Here is a 21,414-nt window from a genome sequence, read left to right on the forward strand (position 1 = left end):
TAGTAAGTTACACACGATATTGACACAATAGTAATATAACTAGTAAGTTATACACAACATTGACATGATAGTTTTATAACTAGTAAGTTACACACAACATTGAAACAATAGTTATATAACTAGTAAGTTATACAGAACATTGACACGATAGTTATATAATAAGTAAGTTACACACGATATTGACACAATAGTAATATAACGAATAAGTTATACACAACATTGACACGATAGTTATATAACCAGTTATATAACCAGTTAGTTACACACAACATTGACATGATAGTTATATAATTAGTAAATTATACAGAACATTGACACGATAGTAATATAACTAGTAAGTTACACACGATATTGACACAATAGTAATATAACTAGTAAGTTATACACAACATTGACATGATAGTTTTATAACTAGTAAGTTACACACAACATTGAAACAATAGTTATATAACTAGTAAGTTATACAGAACATTGACACGATAGTTATATGATTAGTTAGTTAAACAGAACATTGACAAGATAGTTATATAATTAGTAGGTTACACACAATATTGACATGATAGTTATATAACTAATAAGTTACACACAACATTGACACGATCGTTATATAACCAGTTATATAACCAGTCAGTTACACACAACATAGACATGATGATTATATAACCAGTCAGTTACACACAACATTGAAAGGATATTTATATAACTAGTAAGTTACACACAACATAGACACAATAGTTATATAACTTATTAGTTACACACAACATTGGCACGATAAGGATGGTTATATCACCAGTAAGTTGCACACAACATTGACACGATAGTTATATAACCAGTCAGTTAACCACAACATTGACATGATAGTTATATAACTAGTAAGTTACACACAACATTGACACAATAGTTATATAATTAGTAAGTTACACACAGCATTGACACAATAGTTATATAAGAAGTTATATAACCAGTCAGTTAACCACAACATTGACATGATAGTTATATAACCAGTCAGTTAACCACACCATCGACACGATATTTATATAACCAGTCAGTTACACACAACATCGACACGATAGTTATATAACAAGTTATATAACCACTCAGTTACACACAACATTGACATGATATTTATATAACCAGTAAGTTACACACAACATTGTCACGATATTTATATATCTAATAGGTTACACACAACATTGACATGATAGTTATTTAACTAATAAGTTATACACAACATTGACTCGAAAGTTATATAACTTATTAGTTACACAGAACATTGACACTATAGTTATATAACTAGTCAGCTACACACAACATTGACATGATAGTTATATAACTAGTAAGTTACACACAACATTGACACAATAGTTATATAATTAGTAAGTTACACACAGCATTGACACAATAGTTATATAACTAGTAAGTTATACACAACATTGACACGATAGTTATATAACCACTTATATAACAAGTCAGTTACACACAACATTGACACGATATTTATATAACTAATAAGTTACACAATAACATTGATACGCGTTGCTACATTTATTGAATAGGGTTATCGCTGATATTCAAACATCCTGTTTGTCTGTATAAGGTAGAACTGTCTGTGAAACACATTATAAACAAATCATGCAGCTATCTTGCTTGTAATTTTTAAGTTTCATAATCGTTAGGGAAAGTTTTAAACGACACCTTATAAAAGTGAATTTAGTTGCCAATGCAAGGTATTTCATTTAAGAACAGAACTGGTGGTCTCACAGGATATGGTCGATAGCTGAAGTCGGAGACTTACGCTCTGCCGTTATGGCGAATTAAACAACGCTATTACGCAATACTGGCGTCGACATCCACTTTTTGTATAAACTCCATTACCATTTAAGGAAATTATGGGTAACTTCTATGCCTGAGCTTACAGTAAGTCTAAAGGCTGGAGTGATGGGTAACCTCTATGCCTGAGCTTACAGTAAGTCTAAAGGCTGGAGTTATGGGTAACCTCTGTGCCTGAGCTTACAGTAAGTCTAAAGGATGGAGTGATGGGTAACCTCTGTGCCTGAGCTTATAGTAAGTCTAAAGGCTGGAGAGATGGGTAACTTCTGTGCCTGAGCTTAGAGTTAGCCTAAAGGCTGGAGTGATGGGGAACTTCTGTGCCTGAGCTTAGAGTAAGTCTAAAGACTGGAGTGATGGGTAACTTCTGTGCCTGAGCTTAGAGTTAGCCTAAAGGCTGGAGTGATGGGGAACTTCTGTGCCTGTGCTTAGAGTTAGTCTAAAAGCTGGTGTGATGGGTAACTTCTGTGCCTGAGCTTATAGTAAGTCTAAAGGCTGGAGTGATGGGGAACTTCTGTGCCTGTGCTTAGAGTTAGTCTAAAAGCTGGTGTGATGGGTAACTTCTGTGCCTGAGCTTATAGTAAGTCTAAAGGCCGGAGTGATGGGTAACTTCTGTGCCTGAGCTTAGAGTTAGCCTAAAGGCTGGAGTGATGGGTAACTTCTGTGCCGAGCTTAGAGTAAGTCTAAAAACTATTAGTGCTGTGGCTCCTCACTGTTTATACAAGTAAATCATAAAAACTATGACGCCTCACTGTTTGGACATGGAGTGATGGGTAACTTCTGTGCCTGAGCTTGGAGTTAGTCTAAAGGCTGGAGTGATGGGTAACTTCTGTGCCGAGCTTAGAGTAAGTCTAAAAACTATTAGTGCTGTGGCTCCTCACTGTTTATACAAGTAAATCATAAAAACTATGACGCCTCACTGTTTGGACATGGAGTGATGGGTAACTTCTGTGCCTGAGCTTGGAGTTAGTCTAAAGGCTGGAGTGATGGGTAACCTCTATGCCTGAGCTTACAGTAAGTCTAAAGGCTGGAGGGATGGGTAACCTCTGTGCCTGAGCTTACAGTAAGTCTAAAGGCTGGAGTGATGGGTAACCTCTGTGCCTGAGCGTAGAGTTAGTCTAAAGGCTGGAGTGATGGGTAACTTCTGTGCCGAGCTTAGAGTAAGTCTAAAAACTATTAGTGCTGTGGCTCCTCACTGTTTATACAAGTAAATCATAAAAACTATGACGCCTCACTGTTTGGACATGGAGTGATGGGTAACTTCTGTGCCTGAGCTTGGAGTTAGTCTAAAGGCTGGAGTGATGGGTAACTTCTGTGCCTGGGCTTAGAGTTAGTCTAAAAGCTGGAGTGATGGGTAACTTCTGTGCTTGAGCTTATAGTAAGTCTAAAGGCTGGAGTGATGGGGAACTTCTGTGCCTGTGCTTAGAGTTAGTCTAAAAGCTGGTGTGATGGGTAACTTCTGTGCCTGAGCTTATAGTAAGTCTAAAGGCTGGAGTGATGGGTAACTTCTGTGCCTGTGCTTAGAGTTAGTCTAAAAGCTGGAGGGATGGGTAACTTCTGTGCCTGAGCTTATAGTAAGTCTAAAGGCTGGAGTGATGGGGAACTTCTGTGCCTGTGCTTAGAGTTAGTCTAAAAGCTGGTGTGATGGGTAACTTCTGTGCCTGAGCTTATAGTAAGTCTAAAGGCTGGAGTGATGGGGAACTTCTGTGCCTGTGCTTAGAGTTAGTCTAAAAGCTGGAGGGATGGGTAACTTCTGTGCCTGAGCTTAGAGTAAGTCTAAAGACTGGAGTGATGGGTAACTTCTGTGCCTGAGCTTACAGTAAGTCTAAAGGATGGAGTGATGGGTAACCTCTGTGCCTGAGCTTAGAGTAAGTCTAAAGGCTGGAGTGATGGGTAACTTCTGTGCCTGTGCTTAGAGTTAGTCTAAAAGCTGGAGTGATGGGTAACTTCTGTGCCTGAGCTTATAGTAAGTCTAAAGGCTGGAGTGATGGGTAACTTCTGTGCCTGAGCTTAGAGTAAGTCTAAAAACTATTAGTGCTGTGGCTCCTCACTGTTTATACAAGTAAATCATAAAAACTATGACGCCTCACTGTTTGGACAACTAAATCATAAGGACTATGGCCACCCCTGTTTGGATAAGTAAAGCATAAAAACTATGACGCCTCACTGTTTGGACAACTAAGGCATAAGGACTGTTGCCATTCCTGTTTGGACAAGTAAAGCATAAAAAACTATGAAGCCTCACTGTTTCGGCAAGTAAAGCATAATGACTATCACGCCTGAATGTTTGGACAACTAAAGCATAAGGACTGTGGCGACCCTTTACAAGTAAAGCATAAAAACTGTGGTGCTTCACTTTTTGGACAACTAAAGAATAAGGACTATGGCGCCTCACTGTTTTGACAATTAAAGCATAGGAAATGTTGCGCCCCAATATTTGGACAAGTGAAACATACGGACTGTGACGCCTCAATGTTTTGACAAGTTAAGCATTAGGAATGTTGCACCTCAATGTTTTGACAGGTTAAGTATTAGGACGGTTGCATCCTTATGTTTTGACAAGTTAAGCATTAGGAATGTTGCACCTCAATGTTTTGACAGGTTAAGTATTAGGACGGTTGCATCCTAATGTTTTGACAGGTTAAGTATTAGGACTGTTGCACCCTTATGTTTTGATAAGTTAAGCTTGGGATTGTTGAACCCCAATGCTTTGACAAGTTAATTGTTAGGACGGTTGCACCCCAATATTTTGACAAGCTAAGTATAAGGACGGTCTTACCTCAATGTCTTGACAAGTTAAGTATTAGGACGGTTGCACCCCAATATTTTGACAAGTTAAGTATTAGGACGGTTGCACCCCAATATTTTGACAAGTAAAGCATTAAGACTGTTGCACCTTAATGTTTTGACAAGTTAAGCATTAGGACTATTGTACCCCAATGTTTTGAAAAGTTAAGTATAAGGACGGTTGCGCCTGACAGTTTGGACAAGTTAAGCATACAAACTCTGGCGCCTCACGGATTGGACAAGTAAAGCATTAGGAATGTTGCACCCCAATGTTTAGACAAGTAAAGTATTAGGACGGTTGCACCCCAATGTTTTGACAAGTTAAGCATTAGGACGGTTGAACCCCAATGCTTTGACAAGTTAAGTGTTAGGACGGTCGCACCCTTATGTTTTGACAAGTAAAGCATTAGGACGGTTGCACCCCAATATTTTGACAAGTTAAGTATTAGGACGGTTGCATCTCAATGTTTTGAAAAGTTAAGTGTTAGGACGGTTGCATCTCAATGTTTTGAAAAGTTAAGCATTAGGACGGTTGAACCCCAATGTTTTGAAAAGTTAAGTATAAGGACGGTTGCGCCTGACAGTTTGGACAAGTTAAGCATACAAACTGTGGCGCCTCACGGTTTGGACAATTAAAGCATTAGGACGGTTGAACCCCAATGCTTTGACAAGTTAAGTGTTAGGACGGTTGCACCCTTATGTTTTGACAAGTAAAGCATTAGGACGGTTGCACCCAAATATTTTGACAAGTTAAGTATTAGGACGGTTGTACCTCAATGTTTTGACAAGTTAAGTATTAGGACGGTTGTACCTCAATGTTTTGACAAGTTAAGTATTAGGACGGTTGAACCCCAATGCTTTGACAAGTTAAGTGTGAGGACGGTTGCACCCTTATGTTTTGACAAGTAAAGCATTAGGACGGTTGTACCTCAATGTTTTGACAAGTTAAGTATTAGGACGGTTGTACCTCAATGTTTTGACAAGTTAAGTATTAGGACTGTTGCGTCAAAATGTTTGAACAAGTAAAGCATTAAGACTGTTGCGTCAAAATGTTTGAACAAGTAAAGCACAAAAACTGTGGCGCCTCACTGTTTGGACAAGTGAAGCATAAACACTGTTGCATCCCAATGTTTGAACAAGTAAAGCGCTAGAACTGTTGCACCCAAATGTTTGGACAAGTACAGCATACAAACTGTGGCGCCTCACGGTTTGGACAAGTAAATCATTAGAACTGTTGCACCCCAGTGTTTGGACAAGTAAAGTATACGGACGGTTGCACATCATTATTTTGACAAGTAAGTATTAGGACGGTTGCGCATCATTGTTTTGACAAGTAAATCATAAGGACTATGGCACCCCAATGTTTGGACAAGTAAAGTATTAGGACTGTTGCACCCCAATTTTTGGACAATTGAAGCATACGAACTGTTGCGCATAACTGTTTGTACAAGCGAAGCATAAGGACTGTGTCGTCACACCGATAAGACAAGAAAAACATAAGGACTGAGGCGCTCCACTGTTTGGACCACTAAAGCATAAGAACTGTGGCGCCAAAATGCTTTGGACCGATATACATGTAGTAAAAGGGGTGTGTCGCCCCACCTTGGTTGGTTCAATAAAGTTTAATGTATAAAGAATGTTTGGTCCCACACTTTGAACCAATTAAGTACATGTGTATAAGGGCTGTGGTGCCCCGCTGTTTGGACCAATAATGTATTAGGACTGTGGCTCTCCATTTAAGTATATGCCCATAGGTCTATTGCACCAAGGTGTTTGACAAATGTTTAGCCAGTGGCGCAACTAGCAACTTTACAATAAAACTATATCATACTAGTACATGTAGTACTGTGGCTGTGCCTACAGTGGCCGCCCATTGTAGCAATGCTACATTTGTAAACTTCCCTTACGGCTCCCGTTTGAGACCAGACAGTGCTACGACACAAAAAGTGAAAAAGTCGGATTACTATCCTCAATTGCTGGAATGTCCTATCATTGTCTGAACGCTGTCGTATTCGTTCGCAACAGAGTCCTACGGATCGTGAAAGGTCCAGAGAGGTCGGCCAAGCACTCCCGATAGTAAGGTGCGTCACTTAACATTCGGGAAACAGCCGATTTTGTCTAGTCGGATTCCAATCGTGACTATGTCGTGACAGATTCTGCTGTATCGGATCAATAATTATCGTAACAATGTCCTGTGTTGTCTGGACGGTGTCCTGTGGATCGGGACGCTGTCGTGATGAACGGGCATGATTTGGACAAATTTTTCATTGCCGTTTCTTGCCGATTGAGTCCAGATTGCGTCCAGATCTGTCCGGTAACTGTCTGATCCCTGTCGGATCGCATTCGGGAGAATCAGGACGCTACTGGGACAGATTCTGTCGTTTTTTTCGTGGAAGATACATATCGGATCAGATTCGGATTGAGAACGGGAGAATCGGGACGAATTCGGCTGGAAACGGCTAAATCGGGACGCTTCCTGAACAATATCTGATTGTTGTCGTGATTAAATATATGTTTTTATAAATTTATGATTTTCCTGTCACCAATCACAAGATCTTGATCAGGCTTTTGGCAAATTATAATCGGGAATGGTCATATCAAGGACGGCAAAATCAAATCCTGGATGTGTGTGTTTCTATTCTATTTAGAAAATAAGAATATATTTTACTATTATGTAAAATATTATAAGATGCTGAAACGCGTACTTATTTTCCAATTTCATCTTACCTAATTTTCTTATTCGAACTTTGATATATAACCGTCATTATGACGTCACTTTTGCAGTGCTGACGACAGACTGACTGAGAACCGGGATGCGATGTGCGTGGTGAGGTATGACGGTACCATAACGTGGCTTCCACAGGCCGTCTACAAAAGTTCGTGTAACGTAGACGTAGCTACATTCCCCTTCGACAAGCAACACTGTCACCTCAAGTTCGGTTCATGGTCCTACGACGGATTTAAACTGGACCTCCATTTTGTAAATGCCAGTGAAATGACTATGGACGATTACTATGTGAGTAACGTGTGGGACGTCATAGAAACACCGGCTCAGAGAAATGTCATGAAATACGTGTGTTGCCAAGCGCCCTTTATCGACCTCACGTTTTCTATAACCATCAGAAGAAGAGCCACCTTCTATGCTTACATCCTCATTCTACCCTGCGTGTTGCTGACGTCACTTACTTTGGTCCTTTTCTGGATCCCGCCGGAATCACCGGCAAAAATGCAACTTGGTAGGTATTTTTCGTCATCAACTTATGCCCATGCTAGTTTCCTTATACAGCTGTTTTTAGTCAATGGTCAACAACTTTTTATAACAGAAATATTTGTGATGATCTATTTAACGAAAGTTTATATTTAAAAAATAAAAAATAAATGGAATGAAAGTTTAAAGAATTTAACTGTTTGTATAGCAAAATTTCGAGTTGTCTGGCAATTTGGGGATGGGCACCGATTTGGAGGAACAAGGATTATACGATCATGCATAGACTAACATGTCCTGCATGTATCAGGGTTATGTGATTATGTGTTGGGGTTATATGATCATGTGTCAAGGTTATGTGATCAAGTGTCAGGGTTATGTAAACATGTGTCATGGTTATCTGATCATGTGTCAGGGTTAAATGATCACGTACAATGTATCAGGGATATGTAAACATGCGTCTGGGTTATGTGATCACGTGTCATGGTTATGTAATCATGTTTCAGGGTTATATAAACATGTGTCAGGGTTGTGTAAGCATGTGTCATGTTTATGTAAACAAGTGTGAGGATTTTGTGATCATGTGTCAGGGTTATGTGATAATGTGTCTGGGTTATGTGATCACGTGTCATGGTTATGTAATCATGTGTCAGGGTTAAGTAAACATGTGTCAGGGTTATATTAACATATGTCAGGGTTATATTAACATATGTCAGGGTTATATTAACATATGTCAGGGTTATGTAAACATATGTCAGGGTTATGTAAACATGTGTTAGGGTTATGTAAACATATGTCAGGGTTATGTAAACATGTGTCTGGGTTAAGTAAACATGTGTTAGGGTTATGTAAACATATGTTAGGGTTATGTAATCATGTGTCAGGGTTAAGTAAACATGTGTCAGGGTTATGTAAAGATATGTTAGGGTTATGTAACCATGTGTCTGGGTTAAGAAAACATGTGTTAGGGTAATGTAAACATGTGTCTGGGTTTAGTAAACATGTGTTAGGGCTATGTAAAGGTTATATTAACATATGTCAGGGGTATGTAAACATATGTCAGGGTTATGTAAACATGTGTTAGGGTTATGGAAACATATGTCAGGGTTATGTAAACATGTGTCTGGGTTAAGTAAACATGTGTTAGGGTTATGTAAACATGTGTCTGGGTTAAGTAAACATGTGTCCGGGTTATGTCATCATATGTCAGGGTTATATTAACATATGTCAGGGTTATATTAACATATGTCAAGGTTATATTAACATATGTCAGGGTTATGTAAAGATATGTCAGGGTTATGTAAACATGTGTTAGGGTTATGTAAACACATTTCAGGGTTATATTAACATAAGTCAGGGTTATGTAATCATATGTTAGGGTTATATTAACATATGTCAGGGTTATGTAAACACATGTCAGGGTTATTTAAGCACTAAACTGCATAGATGTGGCAGACCAACTGGTATAACTGCCACATCTATGCCGTTTATTGCTTATATTTATGTTTCCATAATGAGAATTCGCAAAAAATAATTTATGTCTTTCCAAATTTCAAATTTCCCGCTTATTACCGTCATGTCAGATCAATATCTAGAACGGCACAAAGATAACAGCTGACGTCACGCGCTATTTCCCATACACAATTGAAATGACTCCACAACTTTCTTTAATAATTCATTTGTTTTCAATTCATATATATATCATATTCTCGATTCATACATAGTAACAAATAACATTTTGTAAGTAACTAATCAAGTGTCGTAAAACATTTTCCGATTTTATTGCGACCTATATCCGGCGCACACACTCAACGGAAGTCTGCAGTAATCAGGTCAGAGTTATATTTGCAGTCCGGCATGTTGTTGATGTTGATCGTGCAACCGGAGAAGGTTGAATTTGTGAAATACCCAGGCATATAATTGTTTGTTGATCACACAGACACTTGAGACAGGCAGCTGGTGTTCGGGATCAAAGCAGAAGATACCGATAAGTTCGATAGTGACACTGTTAAGTCGATCGGAGGTGCAAAGACCAACTTCAGTTATAGTCTCATAAGATGAAGCTGCTATTGGCAGTACGTCATTAGTAATATAGAAGGGCTTTGCCACACCAAATGTAAATATATTAACATATGTCAGGGTTATGTAATCATATGTCAGGGTTATGTTAACATGTGTTAGGGCTATGTAAACATGTGTTAGGGTTATGTAAACATGTGTTAGGGTTATGTAAACATATTTCAGGGTTATATTAACATATGTCAGGGTTATGTTAACATGTGTCTGGGTTATATTAACATATGTTAGGGTTATGTAAACATGTGTCTGGGTTATGTGATCATGTTTCAGGGTTATGTAAGCATGTGTCGGGGTTAAGTAAACATGTGTCCGGGTTATGTAATCATATGTCAGGGTTATGTAAGCATGTGTTTGGGTTAGGTAAACATGTGTCCGGGTTATGTAATCATATGTCAGGGTTATATTAACGTATGTCAGGGTTATATTAACATATGTCAGGGTTATGTATACATATGTCAGGGTTATGTAAACAAGTGTTAGGGTTATGTAAACATATGTCAGAGTTATATTAACATAAGTCAGGGTTACGTAATCATATGTTAGGGTTATATTAACATATGTCAGGGTTATGTAAACATTTGTCAGGGTAATTACCATATGTCAGGATTATGTAAACATTTGTCAGGGTAATTAACATATGTCAGAGTTATGTAATCATATGTCAGGGTTATGTAAACATGTGGCTTGGTTATATTAACATATGTCAGGATTATGTGATCATGTTTCAGGGTTATGTAAACATGGGTCGGGGTTAAGTAAACATGTGTCAGGGTTATATTAACATATGTCAGGGTTATGTTAACATGTGTCTGGGTTATATTAACATACATTGTATGTCAGGGTTATGTAAACATGTGGCTGGGTTATATTAACATATGTCAGGGTTATGTTAACATGTGTCTTGGTTATATTAACATATGTCAGGATTATGTGATCATGTTTCAGGGTTATGTAAACATGGGTCGGGGTTAAGTAAACATGTGTCCGGGTTATGTAATCATATGTCAGGGTTATGTAAACATGTGTTAGGGTTTTGTAAAACTTCATTATACTGCCATCGCTGACGTTATAAAAGGAGTGGTATATTGAGGGAGACTTATAAAGAAAGAAAATGTTTAGAAAAAATGTATCCAGAAATACGTTGACAGTAGGTTTGATTGCAAAAGAAGCGACTAGTTTAATGTACATGTATATGTTTCAGATTTTAACTCCTTGTCATTATGCATAATCTTGGTTGGTATTAGTGTCATATTTTCTATGATTATGTGTTGCATTTTAATGCGCACTAGCAACATGAAATATACGCCAATAAAGGTATATATATGATTCCTGTTATGACCAGCTCAGAAACACCCAGGACATACACTGTAACGCAAATAAGGCTATATCTATGATTCTTAATATGCCCAGCTAAGACAAACACAGGACATACACTGTAACGCCAATCCGGCTATATCTATGATTCCCGTTATTACCAGCTAAGACTCACCCAGGACATACACTGTAACGCCAAAAGGCTATATATATGATTCCTGTTATGACCAGCCAGACACACCCAGGACATACACTGTAACGCAAATAAGGCTATATCTATGATTCTTAATATGCCCAGCTAAGCCAAACACAGGACATACACTGTAACGCCAAAAAGGCGATATCTATGATTCCTGTTATGTCCAGTTAAGACACCCAAGACATACACTGTAACGCCAATAAGGCTATATCTATGATTCCCGTTATTACCAGCTAAGACTCACCCAGGACATACACTGTAACGCCAATCAGGCTATATCTATGATTCCCGTTATGACCAGCTAAGACTCACCCAGGACATACACTGTAACGCCAATACGGCTATATATATGATTCCTGTTATGACCAGCTCAGACACACCCAGGACATACACTGTAACGCCAATCCGGCTATATCTATGATTCCCGTTATGACCAGCTAGGACTCAATCAGGACATACACTGTAACACCAATCAGGCTATATATATGATTCCCGTTATGACCAGCTCAGACACATCCAGGACATACACTGTAACGCCAAAAAGGATATATATATGATTCCTGTTATGACCAGCTAAGACTCACTCAGGACATACACTGTAACGCCAAACAGGCTATATATATGATTCCCGTTATGACCAGCTCAGACACACCCAGGACATACACTGTAACGCCAATAAGGCTATATCTATGATTCCCGTTATGACCAGCTAAGACTCAATCAGGACATACACTGTAACGCCAATCAGGCTATATATATGATTCCCGTTATGACCAGCTCAGACACACCCAGGACATACACTGTAACGCCAAAAAGGCTATATATATGATTCCTGTTATGACCAGCTCAGACACATCCAGGACATACACTGTAACGCCAAAAAGGCGATATCTATGATTCCTGTTATGTCCAGTTAAGACACCCAAGACATACACTGTAACGCCAATAAGGCTATATCTATGATTCCTGTTATGCCCAGCTAAGACTCACTCGGGACATACACTGTAGCGCCAATACGGCTATATATATGATTCCTGTTATGCCCAGCTAATACTAACCCAGGACATACACTGTAACGCCAATCATGCTATATATATGATTCCTTGTTATGCCAAGCTAAGACTCACTCGGGACATACACTGTAACGCCAATCATGCTATATATATGATTCCTGTTATGACCAGCTCAGACGCACCCAGGACATACACTGTAACGCCAATCAGGCTATATCTATGATTCCTGTTATGACCAACTAAGACACCCAAGACAAGGGTTTTATTAACATATGTCAGGGTTATATTAACATATGTCAGGGTTATATTAACATATGTCAGGGTTATGTAAACATATGTCAGGGTTATGTAAACATGTATCCGGGTTATGTAAACATATGTCAGGGTAATGTAAACATGTGTGTGGGTTTAGTAAACATGTGTCCGGGTTATGTAATCATATGTCAGGGTTATATTAACATATGTCAGGGTTATATTAACATATGTCAGGGTTATGTAAACATATATCAGGGTTATGTAAACATGTGTTAGGTTTATGTAAACATATGTCAGAGTTATATTAACATAAGTCAGGGTTATGTCATCATATGTTAGGGTTATATTAACATATGTCAGGGTTATGTAAACATATGTCAGGGTTATATTAACATATGTCAGGGTTATGTAAACATATGTCAGGGTTATATTAACATATGTCAGAGTTATGTAATCATATGTCAGGGTTATGTAAACATGTGTTAAGGCTATGTAAACATGTGTTAGGGTTATGTTAACATGTGTTACGGTTATGTAAACATATGTCAGGGTTATATTAACATATGTCAGGGTTATGTTAACATGTGTCTGGGTTATATTAACATATGTCAGGGTTATGTAAACATGTGTCTGGGTTATATTAACATATGTCAGGGTTATGTTAACATGTGTCTGGGTTATATTAACATATGTCAGGATTATGTGATCATGTTTCAGGGTTATGTAAACATGTGTCGGGGTTAAGTAAACATGTGTCCGGGTTATGTAACCATATGTCAGGGTTATGTAAACATGTGTTAGGGTTTTGTAAAACTTCATTATACTGCCATCGCTGACGTTATAAAAGGAGTGGTATATTGAGGGAGACTTATAAAGAAAGAAAATGTTTAGAAAAAATGTATCCAGAAATACGTTGACAGTAGGTTTGATTGCAAAAGAAGCGACTAGTTTAATGTACATGTATATGTTTCAGATTTTAACGCCTTGTCATCATGCATAATCTTGGTTGGTATTAGTGTCATATTTTCTATGATTATGTGTTACATTTTAATGCGCACTAGCCACATGAAATATACGCCAATCAAGCTATATATATGATTCCTGTTATGACCAGCCAGACACACCCAGGACATACACTGTAACGCCAATACGGCTATATATATGATTCCTTGTTATGCCCAGCTAAGACTCACTCGGGACATACACTGTAACGCCATTACGGCTATATATATGATTCCTGTTATGCCCAGCTAATACTAACCCAGGACATACACTGTAACGCCAATCAGGCTATATCTATGATTCCTTTTAAGTCCAGCTAACAAACACAGGACATACACTGTAACGCCAATCAGGCTATATCTATGATTCCTGTTATGACCAGCTAAGACTCACACAGGACATACACTGTAACGCCAATCAGGCTATATATATGATTCCTGTTAAGTCCAGCTAACACACACACACAGGACATACAATGTAACGCCAATCAGGCTATATCTATGATTCCTGTTATGACCAGCTAAGACTCACACAGGACATACACTGTAACGCCAATCAGGCTATATCTATGATTCTTGTTATGTCCAGTTAGTTAAGACACCCAAGACATACACTGTAACGCCAATAAGGCTATATCTATGATTCCTGTTATGCCCAGCTAAGACTCACTCGGGACATACACTGTAGCGCCAATACGGCTATATATATGATTCCTGTTATGCCCAGCTAATACTAACCCAGGACATACACTGTAACGCCAATCATGCTATATATATGATTCCTTGTTATGCCAAGCTAAGACTCACTCGGGACATACACTGTAACGCCAATCATGCTATATATATGATTCCTGTTATGACCAGCTCAGACGCACCCAGGACATACACTGTAACGCCAATCAGGCTATATCTATGATTCCTGTTATGACCAACTAAGACACCCAAGACAAGGGTTTTATTAACATATGTCAGGGTTATATTAACATATGTCAGGGTTATATTAACATATGTCAGGGTTATGTAAACATATGTCAGGGTTATGTAAACATGTATCCGGGTTATGTAAACATATGTCAGGGTAATGTAAACATGTGTGTGGGTTTAGTAAACATGTGTCCGGGTTATGTAATCATATGTCAGGGTTATATTAACATATGTCAGGGTTATATTAACATATGTCAGGGTTATGTAAACATATATCAGGGTTATGTAAACATGTGTTAGGTTTATGTAAACATATGTCAGAGTTATATTAACATAAGTCAGGGTTATGTCATCATATGTTAGGGTTATATTAACATATGTCAGGGTTATGTAAACATATGTCAGGGTTATATTAACATATGTCAGGGTTATGTAAACATATGTCAGGGTTATATTAACATATGTCAGAGTTATGTAATCATATGTCAGGGTTATGTAAACATGTGTTAAGGCTATGTAAACATGTGTTAGGGTTATGTTAACATGTGTTACGGTTATGTAAACATATGTCAGGGTTATATTAACATATGTCAGGGTTATGTTAACATGTGTCTGGGTTATATTAACATATGTCAGGGTTATGTAAACATGTGTCTGGGTTATATTAACATATGTCAGGGTTATGTTAACATGTGTCTGGGTTATATTAACATATGTCAGGATTATGTGATCATGTTTCAGGGTTATGTAAACATGTGTCGGGGTTAAGTAAACATGTGTCCGGGTTATGTAACCATATGTCAGGGTTATGTAAACATGTGTTAGGGTTTTGTAAAACTTCATTATACTGCCATCGCTGACGTTATAAAAGGAGTGGTATATTGAGGGAGACTTATAAAGAAAGAAAATGTTTAGAAAAAATGTATCCAGAAATACGTTGACAGTAGGTTTGATTGCAAAAGAAGCGACTAGTTTAATGTACATGTATATGTTTCAGATTTTAACGCCTTGTCATCATGCATAATCTTGGTTGGTATTAGTGTCATATTTTCTATGATTATGTGTTACATTTTAATGCGCACTAGCCACATGAAATATACGCCAATCAAGCTATATATATGATTCCTGTTATGACCAGCCAGACACACCCAGGACATACACTGTAACGCCAATACGGCTATATATATGATTCCTTGTTATGCCCAGCTAAGACTCACTCGGGACATACACTGTAACGCCATTACGGCTATATATATGATTCCTGTTATGCCCAGCTAATACTAACCCAGGACATACACTGTAACGCCAATCAGGCTATATCTATGATTCCTTTTAAGTCCAGCTAACAAACACAGGACATACACTGTAACGCCAATCAGGCTATATCTATGATTCCTGTTATGACCAGCTAAGACTCACACAGGACATACACTGTAACGCCAATCAGGCTATATATATGATTCCTGTTAAGTCCAGCTAACACACACACACAGGACATACAATGTAACGCCAATCAGGCTATATCTATGATTCCTGTTATGACCAGCTAAGACTCACACAGGACATACACTGTAACGCCAATCAGGCTATATCTATGATTCTTGTTATGTCCAGTTAGTTAAGACACCCAAGACATACACTGTAACGCCAATAAGGCTATATCTATGATTCCTGTTATGCCCAGCTAAGACTCACTCGGGACATACACTGTAGCGCCAATACGGCTATATATATGATTCCTGTTATGCCCAGCTAATACTAACCCAGGACATACACTGTAACGCCAATCATGCTATATATATGATTCCTTGTTATGCCAAGCTAAGACTCACTCGGGACATACACTGTAACGCCAATCATGCTATATATATGATTCCTGTTATGACCAGCTCAGACGCACCCAGGACATACACTGTAACGCCAATCAGGCTATATCTATGATTCCTGTTATGACCAACTAAGACACCCAAGACAAGGGTTTTATTAACATATGTCAGGGTTATATTAACATATGTCAGGGTTATATTAACATATGTCAGGGTTATGTAAACATATGTCAGGGTTATGTAAACATGTATCCGGGTTATGTAAACATATGTCAGGGTAATGTAAACATGTGTGTGGGTTTAGTAAACATGTGTCCGGGTTATGTAATCATATGTCAGGGTTATATTAACATATGTCAGGGTTATATTAACATATGTCAGGGTTATGTAAACATATATCAGGGTTATGTAAACATGTGTTAGGTTTATGTAAACATATGTCAGAGTTATATTAACATAAGTCAGGGTTATGTCATCATATGTTAGGGTTATATTAACATATGTCAGGGTTATGTAAACATATGTCAGGGTTATATTAACATATGTCAGGGTTATGTAAACATATGTCAGGGTTATATTAACATATGTCAGAGTTATGTAATCATATGTCAGGGTTATGTAAACATGTGTTAAGGCTATGTAAACATGTGTTAGGGTTATGTTAACATGTGTTACGGTTATGTAAACATATGTCAGGGTTATATTAACATATGTCAGGGTTATGTTAACATGTGTCTGGGTTATATTAACATATGTCAGGGTTATGTAAACAGGTGTCTGGGTTATATTAACATATGTCAGGGTTATGTTAACATGTGTCTGGGTTATATTAACATATGTCAGGATTATGTGATCATGTTTCAGGGTTATGTAAACATGTGTCGGGGTTAAGTAAACATGTGTCCGGGTTATGTAACCATATGTCAGGGTTATGTAAACATGTGTTAGGGTTTTGTAAAACTTCATTATACTGCCATCGCTGACGTTATAAAAGGAGTGGTATATTGAGGGAGACTTATAAAGAAAGAAAATGTTTAGAAAAAATGTATCCAGAAATACGTTGACAGTAGGTTTGATTGCAAAAGAAGCGACTAGTTTAATGTACATGTATATGTTTCAGATTTTAACGCCTTGTCATCATGCATAATCTTGGTTGGTATTAGTGTCATATTTTCTATGATTATGTGTTACATTTAAATGCGCACTAGCAACATGAAATATACGCCAATAAAGTTATATATATGATTCCTGTTATGACCAGCCAGACACACCCAGGATATATATGATTCCTTGTTATGCCCAGCTAAGACTCACTTGGGACATACACTGTAACGCCATTACGGCTATATATATGATTCCTGTTATGCCCAGCTAATACTAACCCAGGACATACAATGTAACGCCAATCAGGCTATATCTATGATTCCTTTTAAGTCCAGCTAACAAACACAGGACATACACTGTAACGCCAATCAGGCTATATCTATGATTCCTGTTATGACCAGCTAAGACTCACACAGGACATACACTGTAACGCTAATCAGGCTATATATATGATTCCTGTTATGTCCAGCTAACACACAAACACAGGACATACAATGTAACGCCAATCAGGCTATATCTATGATTCCTGTTATGACCAGCTAAGACTCACACAGGACATACACTGTAACGCCAATCAGGCTATATATATGATTCCTGTTAAGTCCAGCTAACACACACCCAGGACATACACTGTAACGCCAATAAGGCTATATCTATGATTCTTAATATGCCCAGCTAAGACAAACACAGGACATACAATGTAACGCCAATCAGGCTATATCTATGATTCCTGTTATGACCAGCTAAGACTCACTCGGGACATACACTGTAACGCCAATCAGGCTATATATATGATTCCTGTTATGCCAAGCTAAGACTCACACAGGACATACACTGTAACGCCAATCATGCTATATATATGATTCCTGTTATGTCCAGCTAACACACACACAGGACATACACGGTAAGACCAATCAGGCTATATCTATGATTCCTGTTATGTCCAGCTAAGACACCCAAGACATACACTGTAACGCCAATAAGGCTATATATATGATTCCTGTTATGCCCAGCTAAGACTCACTCGGGACATACACTGTAACGCCAATCAGGCTATATATATGATTCCTGTTATGTCCAGCTAAGACACCCAAGACATACACTGTAACGCCAATAAGGCTATATATATGATTCCTGTTATGACCAGCTCAGACACACCCAGGACATACACTGGAACGCCAATAAGGCTATATCTATGATTCCTGTTATGCCCAGCTAATACTAATCCAGTAAATATACTGTAACGCAAATCAGGCTATATCTATGATTCCTGTTATGTCCAGCTTAGACTCACTCGGGACATACACTGTAACGCCAATACGGCTATATATATGATTCCTGTTATGACCAGCTCAGACACACCCAGGACATACACTGTTACGCCAATAAGGATATATCTATCATTCCTGTTATGCCAAGCTAATACTAACCCAGGACATACACTGTAACGCCAATCATGCTATATATATGATTCCTTGTTATGCCCAGCTAAGACTCACTCCGGACATACACTGTAACGCCAATACGGCTATATATATGATTCCTGTTATGACCAGCTCAGACACACCCAGGACATACACTGTAACGCTAATAAGGCTATATCTACGATTCCTGTTATGACCAGCTCAGACACACCCAAGACATACACTATAACGCCAATCAGGCTATATCTATGATTCCTGTTATGACCAACTAAGACACCCAAGACTTTTCTGTAACGCCAATCAGGCTATATCTATGATTCCTGTTATGACCAGCTCAGACACACCCATGACATACACTCTAATGCCAATCAGGCTATATCTATGATTCCTGTTATGACCAGCTCAGACACACCCAAGACATACACTGTAACGCCAATCAGGCTATGTCAATGATTCCTGTTATGCCCAGCTAAGACTCCGCAGGTCATACACTGTAACGCCAATCAGGCTATATCTATGATTCCTGTTATGTCCTACTAAGACACCAAAGACATACACGGTGACGCCAATCAGGCTATATCTATGATTCTTAACATGCCCAGCTATGACTCACACAGGACATATACTGTAACGCCAATAAGGCTTTATCTATGATTCTTAATATGCCCAGCTAAAACTCACCCAGGACATATACTGTAACGCCAATAAGGCTATATCTATGATTTTTAATATGCCCAGCTAAGACTCACACAGGACATATACTGTAACGCCAATAAGGCTATATCTATGATTTTTAATATGCCCAGCTAAGACTCACCCAGGACATCCACTGTAACGCCAATAAGGCTATATATATGATTACTGTTATGTCCAGCTAACACACACTCAGGACATACATGTACACTGTAACGCCAATAAGGCTATATCTATGATTCTTAATATGCCCAGCTAAGACTCACCCAGGACATGCACTGTAACGCCAATCCTGTTATGTCCAGTAACACACACCCAGGACATACACGGTGACGCTAATCAGGCTATATCTATGCTTCCTGTTATCTTCAGTGTAACCCACACCCAGGACATACATATCTATGATTCCTGTTATATTCAGTTTAACACACACCCAGGACAGACACGGTGACGCTAATCAGGCTATATCTATGATTCCTGTTATCTACAGTGTAACACACACCCAGGACAAACACGGTGACGCTAATCCGGCTGTGTTTACATTCTTGGTCCTAGTCCAAATGTCCTGTCAGCAATGTACATTATTAAGTATCATCACATTTGATTTTTGAATAGACTGAGTTAATGTACAATAGTTTAAGATTCCTTTCTTTTATAATACTATACCATTTTAAAACTGATTTGGCTAAATGCAGTTCCTGTAGAATGATGAATTTAATATTTGTATATGATTAAGTGTAATGCAAATTCATGAATGAACTTGATGCAGTTCTTTAAATAGACACAATTCAGTACTTGGTTTTTAAACTAAAGTACATGAAGTTTAGTCGTAGAATTAATACATTTGTAAACATGACTACATTTACACTTTAACAATGTGTCGATAGCTGTATGGCGAAACTGGAAACTAAATTACAATGTATGACTTTGATGCTTTGGATGACCGGGTTTAATTCTTTGGAGCACTAGACATTATTAACTATATGAGCATGCAGATTATGTTATGCAGTACAGGTACATACCTGTCAGGGTAGATGCGTGTGTGTCATTACAGGTACATACATTGTATCTGTCAGAGCAGGTGCGTGCATGTCATAACAGGTATATTCCTGTCAGAGCAGGTGTGTGCATGTCATTACAGGTACATACCTGTCAGAGTAGGTGCGTGTATGTCATTACAGGTACATGCCTGTCAGAGCAGGTGCGTGTGTGTCATTAGGTACATACCTGTCAGGACAGGTGCATTTGTGTCATTACAGGTATCTGGATGTCTTCACAGAGAATATAACAGTATGGTGTTTGTTACCTAGCACTGCAAACGTTATCGGTGTAAAAATACGGTATGAAATATGATTACAGAATGTGTTGTTAAAACTTCAATTAAGATGTCATTATGATATGTTTAAACATACTTAGAACCCGCATTGAAATGATAATGACAAAATAACAATGTTTTATAAATTATCTATTTGAATTATGTTTAAGAACACGTTATGGTTTCTTCAATTCCACTTAATGAAAACAGCAATCCGCCGTGTAGAAATGTTTCAGTTACGGCGGTGTATACCCTGATTACAGCACGCAGGGCGTCGTGTCTTCTTTTATTGCTTCGCGTTGAAGCATTTGATTTAATACTAGTCAATTCATTTAGATATTTATTCAACATTTCGACAATTACATGGTTTTCCTGACGGCAATATTTTAATTAAACATGCTCCACGGTAATGGGTAGGAAGGGAAATCGAAAGGTGCCGGGCCAATGA

At 38.2% G+C, this 21,414-nt stretch overlaps 1 protein-coding gene across 4 annotated transcripts in view; it reads left to right on the forward strand.

Moving 5' to 3' along the window:
- The window catches only part of LOC110459468 (neuronal acetylcholine receptor subunit alpha-10-like), a 231,082-nt gene that overhangs the window by 169,824 nt on the left and 39,844 nt on the right, over nt 1-21,414 (forward strand). For all 4 annotated transcript variants that reach the window (XR_002463897.1, XM_021511743.1, XM_021511742.1 and 1 more), the window contains one exon: nt 7,399-7,850. Coding sequence is in view for 3 of the 4 variants with exons in the window: in XM_021511743.1 (XP_021367418.1) it covers nt 7,399-7,850 (452 nt within the window). In the remaining variant the exon portion in view is untranslated. The remainder of the gene's footprint in view (nt 1-7,398; nt 7,851-21,414) is intronic.

Source organism: Mizuhopecten yessoensis, unplaced genomic scaffold (genome assembly GCF_002113885.1).
Source record: "Mizuhopecten yessoensis strain PY_sf001 unplaced genomic scaffold, ASM211388v2 scaffold10073, whole genome shotgun sequence".
NCBI classification, from domain to species: domain Eukaryota; kingdom Metazoa; phylum Mollusca; class Bivalvia; order Pectinida; family Pectinidae; genus Mizuhopecten; species Mizuhopecten yessoensis.